We start from the raw sequence: 9,574 nt of genomic DNA, 5'->3' as shown, positions 1-9,574 counted from the left end.
TTTAAAGATTCATGGCTTTTAATAATCAAACTTACACTGGTGTTCCTATGCTTAACAGAGAACAATGGCGGATAATTTAATAGGATTTCACGGAAAATTAAGACTCACCAGCTGCCAACATAGAAATGAACGACCCCTCCCCCCAACCCCTCAAATCATAGCTTTCTCAATCAGTGAGGGCACCATGGGACCACAGATAAGAAAATTCTAAAGGAAGGTGCAGATGCAACCCAAGATTTGTTATAAGGGAAGAGAAGCAGGATGTTTGAATGAACAGAGATGAGTCGTGACGGTTTCTCTGATGCCGTGGGGGATGGGCGACCCATCAGGAGTAATTAAAAATAAAACACATGAATCCTGCCTCACGTTGTTCACATATGCATCCGGCAAATAAAGCTCAGCATGATTTGGGGGATGGATGCTGCCCGAGGTACTGTAGCTTCTGTGCTAATCTCTAAACAAATCAGTCTGACTGACAGGGTTGGAGGGCTCACAGGCTGAAGAGCTGCAAGATGTTGCTGAACTGTCACTGTAAACATGCCGACTTTATAAACACGTTCTTTTGTCAAGGTCACCCAAAGCAAAGGCTAATAAAGCAGGTCTCTAAATAATGTGCTAAGAAAAACAGATAAAAAATACCTTGTAATTGTCTTAGCTTGAAACCAAGTCAATATCTGTCCTCAGAAAAACCAAATACAGAAGTTTTTCTGTGAAGTTGTGGATGTACCCAAGCAGACTTGACATGCAACAAATCTCTGAAAACCATATTTCTAAAAGTGAAGTTTAATAAATTAATGTATTCATGCACAAATCAAATACAAAAACATTACAACCAAAAAACATTAGCCAGTTCTGTTGAGAGTGCAAGAGATTTTTGAAGGCCTGACTACAATAATCGACACTCAGAAGTAACTAGATTGTAATCGTCTTCATGACTAGAGCTGAGGAGGCTCTGGAGATTCACCTGAAGAGGTACTGCATGTAAAGGCAAATTGTAGGCAGAGAAAAGTTATCAGAAAATTAATTCACAGGTTGGTACAAAATAACGGTGACACTTTACTTGGAGAGTGACATAGAAATATGTTACAGGACATTCATAAATCACACAATATATTCAAAATGGAAAAAAGGCATTAATATTAGATGCTGGGGATAAAGAAAAACTTGCCCATTAAAAAGAATACGTAAGTAATCAAAGCAGTAAATTCATAAAAAAAATATTAAACCAAAATTTAAGAAAAACTCAGGCATTGGCTATGATATCACTAAACACCACTTCAACTAAAGATTGTTCACACTGCTCACTGATTTTAAAAGTGTGTCTTATGTATATATTGCAGCCTTTATTTTGAGCATTCCAAGTAAAGTGTCACCAAAATCAGTGGAATCTATCATGTTTACAATGTCGCACAAAAACCAAATGGCCTGTTTGGCAAGCGGGAACTACTGTACATCCACGGGATAAAATAAAAGCACAGTCACGATGCGTCACATTTCACAAGCTTTACCACATGCTGTGGGAGGAGGCCACGGGCTATCCCATTATAACCCTGAAACCCCCCCAAAATAAACGACGCTCGTTCTGCACAGTCCCGCCCTTACGTTTAGACAACCCCCGACAAAAATGGGGAGGAAGACATGCAAATTTAAGGTACGTAATCCACACCCATTAAACGGGGGAGAACAGAATGATAAACAGTTAGTACTGGTCCACCAGATGTGAGGGGAAAAAACAAAAAACAAACAAACAAAAAAAACTGTTGTATTATACAATGGGTCCTTCATTTTGAGATTCAAGTCTTTGCACAAAAAGAAACAATACAGCACAGCACTGAAGTGCAGTCCGTGATAAAAAAAACGTTCCTTCATATAGACAGCAGAATGGAGTTGAGGCTAGAAGAGGATATCTTCGTTCTTTATCAGAGACTCCACCACCTGCCTCTGGTAGCGGATGTCATTAAGAGCAGTCATGGCATCGAGGTCTGGCGCTCGCATCAGAGTAGGGCCAAATACGATTCCCAGATTCTCGGCATTCATCAGGTTATCCTTCTCATTCTGAGTCACCCTATAAACACATAAATCACGCACATGAGAATATGAAGAGTTTATCTATGATAAGATCATGAAAAATGCATGTGTCTTCATAGATAAGAGGGCAATTTAAAAAGTTATGTAGAAGAATACCAATAGGAGAATATGCATCAGTGATGTGATCTGATGTAGGCGTACTCTGATGGATTGGATATCAACTATATTATGTCTGATCCACTTTTGATCCTTGTCTTTTTTTTCACGCTCCATTTATGACACTGTTGTTGAAATTACATCAGTGTACATTACACATAACTTGCAATGTTTTGCTTGCCTTTGAGCCTTTCGGATAAAAATTAACACACAAATCTCACAATCAGTTAGAAACTAAACAATTTCAGATTTCAATGTTCTGTTTACCAGCCATGGTGTGCTGCTAATGGGTTAAAAAACAAAACAAAATAATAAGCATATAATACTCAACAAAGATCAGAGACATTTGAAATTGTGTTCAACACTATATAATGGTTATTTCACGTAAGTATTCCCCACCCAAAACCCAACAAAAAAAAAGACAGTGTTTAACACTAAGCATATACTAAACCTATAGTGTATCTCACTGCAGAATATTAAAGTAAGATAGATAAATAATGGAATTATTTATAATAATTTTAATAGTTAATAAAATGGGATCATGATTGATATTAAATATACAAAATGGTCATTTAAAAAGTAGGCCTAAAAAAAAAAAAAAAAAAAAAAAAGACATCAGACAAGTCACATAATTTGCATATAAAAAAAAAAAACTGATTTTCCTGGTGAGACTTCATTCAGTATTAAATTACTTACATCAGGTCAGAGAAAAAAATGGATCAGGGAAAACTTAGTATGCACACAGTGTGTGACAATAAGGTATGTGTAGGTATGATTGTGTATGAAGTGTGTTCCTCACCTTTTTAAGTGAGCCATCAGATACTTCAGTGTTTCATAGTGAGCAGGAGGCAAAAGCTTCAGAGCCTCGTGCAACGCCTCGAGACGCTCATCTGGCTCTGCTAGCTCTGAGAAGACAAACAAACAAGTCAAGACTGCCTTCTCTGCTAGATTTATGTATAGCATGTACAAAAAAAGCACTCACATACAAACAAACAAACAAAAAGCTATAGCCCCTCCTCATAGTCAGCAGACTAAGCCATAAAGAGCATTTATAAGTGCACCCAGCAGTCATATAATGATGAAAAATGCATTGAAACTGAAGAGGTGACCAGTAGAGCATTGCTGCGTTTGATCCATCTGATTTAAAAAAAAAAAAAAAAAAAAAAAAAAAAAAAAACAACCACATTTTGTTGACTAGGCATGTCAGCCAGTGGGTGAGATGGTGTAAATTTAAGTGTCAACTGTCAGAAGCACAGAAGCAACCAGGCATTAATGTGGAACAATAGAGGACATGCTCATTCATTCAGTTATACAGAAAAGCAGCTCAGCATATCAAATGTACAAATCATTCTCAGCATGCAATCACACATACAGGCACGCACATATGAAGACAGATCAAAATGTCTGTGCTGTGATTAGAGTTATCAGTGTTCATCTACCGTGTGCTAGGATGGTTACTGGTATTCATGATGTAGAGCAGTATAAAACCCAATAATGATAAGGCACATTGTTCTGTATCATACTGCAATTAGCATGTTATCTTGTGGTTAGTGTGCAAGCTTGGGCTAACTTTGGGCTAAACTGAAAATTAACATATTAAAGTAAGAACTATTTTTACCCATTACATATTTTTGCTACATCAGAAAACTTACTGAATTGACACAATCATTATAATGACTTGAATATCAATAGTCCAACAACACTCTTTTGTTAAACTGTAATAATTCTGATGAATGATGATTACAATATTTAAAAAGTCATGGTTAAACAGTCTACTGCTATGGTCTCCCTGCAAAGTTCGTATAATCTGAGCTTCAAACAGAAGTATTGCTGGAGATAATTTTACATTTATTTAAGGTGATTATACTTAGCATGTGTGTGTTCACATTACTGTTTGTGAGTATCTCAGTGTAACAGACAGAAACTTACTGGCAGCCTCGATGAAGCGCGGGTATGCATCATAGGTGATCACAGGTATAGGTAAATCCCTGAAGTAGAGTTTAAGAGCCCCTGTGATGATGTTGATGTCTTCATACACATTCACTGAGATATCTGCCTTCTCCCCATCTGCACATAGAGCAAGAAAGCAAGCTAGAGCAAGGGCTCACCACAGAGAAATCACTTTAGCTCAAACACTGTGCATGAAATAAGAGGAAGCCAGAACAAGCAGCATGAAGGATGAGTCGCTTTCTGTCCTGCAGAGTTCAGGTCTTGCACTGCATGGCATGTAGATGTGGGACCTACTGTGCAGTGTTGTGGAGGCCATATTTCAATACTGGCACTTCATATTTTGGCCTCAATCTGCTGCTGAGTCTCTCATCACAATGCTAGGAGCCAAGCTGACACTCTGCCACGGGTGATACCCTGCTCTCTTTCATGCCCCGCTAGCCCACTTCCTCTATGTCTGTTTCTCTCAAGCGCCTTCTCTCTGATCCATTTTTATCTAATGTATCCGTTTCTATCTCTCCCTCTTTTTTTTCCCCCATTCCATCCCCTCTCACTCTTCGCTATCTCTGAAAGCTGCACTCTAGCCCCAGGGTCTTCCCCACTTGAGAGAGATGGAAAGCTTCATAAAAGCTGTATTTGCTCCCACTCTCTTTCGAACATTCAACTCAGAAGTCTTTCCCCATGAACTCAGCGTGCGCTCTCTGTGGAGGCTAAGCTGTCTCTGACATTGTTCATTTGTCCTGGGTTCGTCTGTGTTTAATGCCAGAAGCCCAGGCCTCCTGGGGACACGCTGCTTCTGTGCAGATGGAGCGTAATCCTTGCACAAATGCGGCACTTTCACATTAAAGCAGCTCTGGCCATCCCACAGTAACCAAACACATGGCATTCCTACTGTTAGACAAAGAGTGACCTAAAAAAGCAGCGCTGGGAACACACGTGGGTGTTTAACACTCCAAAGGATTATGCATAGGGGGCTGTGTGCAGGCATGCAGAGGATTTCATATGATATCACTGTATTTCATCAGAACTAAACAGCAGTCTATGACACATGAGCAGAGCATAAACAAAGAAAGGCATACCTCTGTCAAACGATAACTTCACATCTTCAATTAAATCACTGAATCCAGACACTCTGTAGAGACCTTCTGACTTCAGACCTAAAACAGAGCAGATAATGTACTGTAGAACTGGAGACATCTTTATCCAGAAATCACTCAATTACACCAGACAACACTGCAGTGTTATAACATATGGTACACCACTAATTGAGCAGTTCTTTTGAAATGTACAACAAAACAATCCATTAATACAGAGTACTGGTGAGTTGACACCAGAAAGAACATAAATAAATGTTGGTGCAACTCTCATGGAGTTAATTTAACACTGGTGATTTCACTGTGTCACCTATAAACATAAGCATGGCTGATTTTAACAATGGAGTGCTCACCTCGTGATTCAATCTCCCGTATGCACATGTCTACCACCATGGGTCGTTTGGAATTATGGGCCTTGACGAGTGTGGTCAGATCACAGCTGTACACTTTCTTCACATGTTTCAGGTCTGGTTTACAGTCATTGGGCACCATTTTAGAACACTGCTTATGAACATTCAACCCACAGTCTGCAAAAAACAGAAAATCCATAAACAAAATAAGTGCAACTGTCCTCCTTGATGTAATTAAATTAAACTGCCATTTTCACCCATTTTCAAGGGAATTATGTCTGTCCCTGCAAGGATGTTTAAGCATGCATAATCCATGCAAAATAAAACTACTTGCAGAAATGCACTATTGGTGAGGAAAAAAAGAAGAAGAAACATTGCACAGTCCAGTTGCAAAGCACAGCAGTTTGAAGCTAATACAATTATTGATTGTCCATATCCTGTGGCTAGTGCAGATTGGGTTAATTTTTCATCCAGTGTGGTGAGGGTTCAGTCTCCTTAATCAATAACTGTCCAAATTGTGTCAATGTCCTCCAATCTCTGATGTCATCCAACTTCTGATTGGCCGATAGGCATACTGTTAGTGTCACCTTGAAGGAACACGCTAGGATTACAAATGATGGCTGATAAAAAATGCATGAGCTACTTCAGTCTTTTGTAGGCTATAAAATCAAATGTCATAAGATTCGTAGGAAGGAAGGGTGTGTTGGTGTTTGCCGAAACAGAAACACCAGAATAGAATGGAGGATCAGTAGCAGTAAAAGGTGATGAAGATCAAAATATACAATCTTACAGGGTCAACAGTGTTCAAACAAAGTAGATATTTTTCACACTGTTAATCTGCATCATCAGAAAATGCTAGCTGCTACTGCCTTGTGATTACATGTGTGTACAAAGAGGGAAATTCACAGCACTGGGCTTCAGATTTCACGCTTATACAACACAGTTTATTTCAATGTTGAAAATAAATAGAAAAAAAAAAGATCAATGCAAATGAAGGACTGCAAACATGAAACGAGGCTCACTCAAACAAACACAGTGACTGAGCCTGGAGTTATGCAAATATAGGCAAGTTAGTTTATTAATATATAATGCATGGCACCCTAAATGGGCCAGCTGCTACAGAGCAGGTATAACCACAAGGAGAGACCAACAGAGACAGCTGGAAAAAAGAGAAAGAGAGATGAAAATTCAGAAAAAAAGGGAAAAGACTAGAGAGCCAAAGCAGCACTATGTCTGTAGCTAGGGCAGATGCACAGACTTCTCTGTTTTGTGTGAGCAGGGCTCTTGGGGAGAATTAAGGAATTAGAGCTACGCTGAAAACAATGTGGCCTGAAGGAAGGAAAATGAGAGTGAGGTAGTGAGAGAGCGTAAGAGAGAGAGAAAGAGCGAGCGTAAGAGAGAGAGAGAGGGAAAGAGAGAAAGAGAGAGAGAGAGAGAGACAGACAGAGGTCCACTCTTCTCCAAATCTGCACATGTACACAATAGTGAAGCAGACAGCCATTCTCAGAGCTGCAGGGTAAACTAGACCTCATTTCCACTTTTAAATGGGGCAGGTCTTCAAAGCTCTCCACTCCTTTAAGCCTGACTCAGGTTTTCACGGGATGTTTTAACTCACATATAAAACTTCTCTAGTTAATATCTTCACAAAGTCCAATTATATCATTATGTACTATTGCTTTCTTTGTAAAGGTAAAAAAAGTAGCTCTTTGTTCAAGCAAGTTCAAGCTTGCGACGTCTCTGAATCACACTGTTCTCAACAGCATAGAAAACCTACGTTATGTGCCTCAGTTCATTAATCAATCTGATCTCTTTCATTCGCTGCCTAAAAGCAAAAATCGTTTTCTTGATGGTCACATTTTTAAACAGGTAAAAAACAGCAAACCATTTTTCCCCATTAGCTTCTGTAATTACAATTAAGAATGTTTAAACAGTTATACAAAACAAACCACTGAATACGGTGTGGTGACACCAATTCTAAAAGACTCTGATTAAAAAATGGCCCCTTGAGCAACTGTGCCTTCATTTAAATTCATTGATGCAGAAATGTAATTATTTTATGAAAGAGAGTGAGGGATCTCTTAAGAAGAAGAGACAGGCATAGTAATAGAGGGCAGGCGCTCATAGGTTTGCTCTGTCCTCTACAGGCTGCTGATCCTGCATTCAGAAACCTACCACTGAGGTGATCCCCACCAGACAAGAAACCTCTGGGAACTTGACTAAAGCTGATTTTTTTTTTAATCGCAATCATGATTTGAAAGAGTGCAATTTTCAAATCACAAGAGCTGTGATAGTAATTATATCCTACATTATTCATCATTGTCTTACGGTTTCAGTGAGGAAATTGAATAATACAGAGCTTGTGAACCAGCAGCTTAGCAGGCTACTTTTCAGCGTTCAAGCTTCAAGCAAGGAAAGATGGACATGCTGATTTTTTTCTTTTTCAAAAACATGGCTGGTGCTTAATTACTAGAAAACAATTAAAATTAAATAGTAATATTATTAACAAAAAATGCAATTAAATATTTTCATCAAATTGTTCAGCCCTAAGCCTAAAGCAAATGCTTGTAGCTAAACCTACACATTCACAACACTCAGTACTATCTATAAACAGAGACCTGAGCTCCAGCACATGCGAGTACTCTGAATGAGAGCGTAACACTGAGTGACCCATCTCTGCTTATGGGGACTGAATTTCAATGTGTGTGTGTGCTTCAATGTGTGTGTGTGTGTGTGTGTGCGCGCTTCACAGAGCTCCCAGCCCCTTGCTTCATTATAAAGACATGCCAGCTTTGTTTTGCTCTCCGCCATGATGGCATGGGCTTTGGGGGAGGGGGGCTTTACCCTGATGAAGCAATGTGGCACAACACAGAGACAGAGGGGCTGGCACACTGGCACTGACCCAAACTCTCACACACACGATGAGAAAAAGAGAGATGGGACATTGTGTAATGCAAATTTCAACATCAAATGAAACTTCACTGTCCTAGTTTCTAGCAGCATCACTGACAGAAAGATAGTGGGAAAATGATGTGGAGAGAGCGAGCGAGCGAGCGAGCGAGAGAGAGCGTGAGAGAGAGCAGGAGAGAGAGAGCGCGAGAGAGAGCGCGAGAGAGAGAGACCGAGAGAACAGCACCATCTACAAAAGGGATCTCAAAATAACGGCTTTGAACACAAGCTGCTTTCAAAAATGATCCATGCATTATTCATTAGTCCAGTCCCTGAAAACATTAAGTGTAGCTCACTTTGTCCTATAAATAAAACATTAAAAATATACACACTAGTCTGCCTCATCACCTCTAACCAACATCTTTAAAATGGCAGATGACAATTTTTTTTTTTTAAAGGATACTATCCATAAAATGTTTTTGTAGCGTGTGAAGGAGCTTTACGTTATCTCTGTGACCTCAAATATAAATATGGTTTTGCGTAATATTAAATATCAATATTACTAAAGTAGTATTGTGGCTTTGTGGTAACATTTCTGCACTTTGAACATTACTGGATATTAGGGCAGTAACGAAACACTCCACCCACAACTTCATTTGATTCATGACACTGGGTTCGTGATTCAGTATTCTCATAATTTGAACAAAACTCAAATGAAGACTACAATCGCTGACTACAATCATGTTGCTGCACATCATACCATCAACACTAGAGCTAAGAGTCAGGAGGAGTGATGAAGTGAGTTGTTGAATTATGCTGATCATTTAATGCAATTAAATTAGCTGGCATAAGCAACAGAACGTTCATTCACCATGATGCACAATGTCACAGTTTGGCCATGCAACATCACAAGGTAATGATGTTTTGTAGCATCTCTACTCGATATAATCTGCCAGTGTTCTGGTTAAATGGATTGCCTCTGAAACGACCAGTGATAAAAACAAAAAAAAAAAAAGAAAAAAAAAATCTGTCTAATCTGAATATATGTATTCTGATCTTTGTATTATTTGCAAAAGGCTTAAACCTGGAATGTGATTGTGTGCGTGTATGTCT

The 9,574-nt window shown here is 39.1% G+C and overlaps 1 protein-coding gene across 2 annotated transcripts in view; it reads right to left on the bottom strand.

Moving 5' to 3' along the window:
* The window catches only part of chn1 (chimerin 1), a 48,163-nt gene continuing 38,589 nt past the window's right edge, over positions 1-9,574 (bottom strand). For both annotated transcript variants that reach the window (XM_037539260.1, XM_037539261.1), the window contains exons 10-14: positions 5,579-5,752; positions 5,211-5,288; positions 4,114-4,251; positions 2,984-3,089; positions 1-2,065 (exon numbers count right to left, since the gene is read on the bottom strand). In XM_037539260.1, coding sequence (XP_037395157.1) covers positions 1,894-2,065; positions 2,984-3,089; positions 4,114-4,251; positions 5,211-5,288; positions 5,579-5,752 — 668 coding nt within the window. In that variant the 3' untranslated portion in view covers positions 1-1,893. The remainder of the gene's footprint in view (positions 2,066-2,983; positions 3,090-4,113; positions 4,252-5,210; positions 5,289-5,578; positions 5,753-9,574) is intronic.

The sequence above is a fragment of the Pygocentrus nattereri genome, chromosome 6, assembly GCF_015220715.1.
Source record: "Pygocentrus nattereri isolate fPygNat1 chromosome 6, fPygNat1.pri, whole genome shotgun sequence".
Classification (NCBI taxonomy): domain Eukaryota; kingdom Metazoa; phylum Chordata; class Actinopteri; order Characiformes; family Serrasalmidae; genus Pygocentrus; species Pygocentrus nattereri.
Note: the sequence above shows the minus strand (reverse complement) of the source record. Positions and strands in the feature narration are given on the sequence as shown.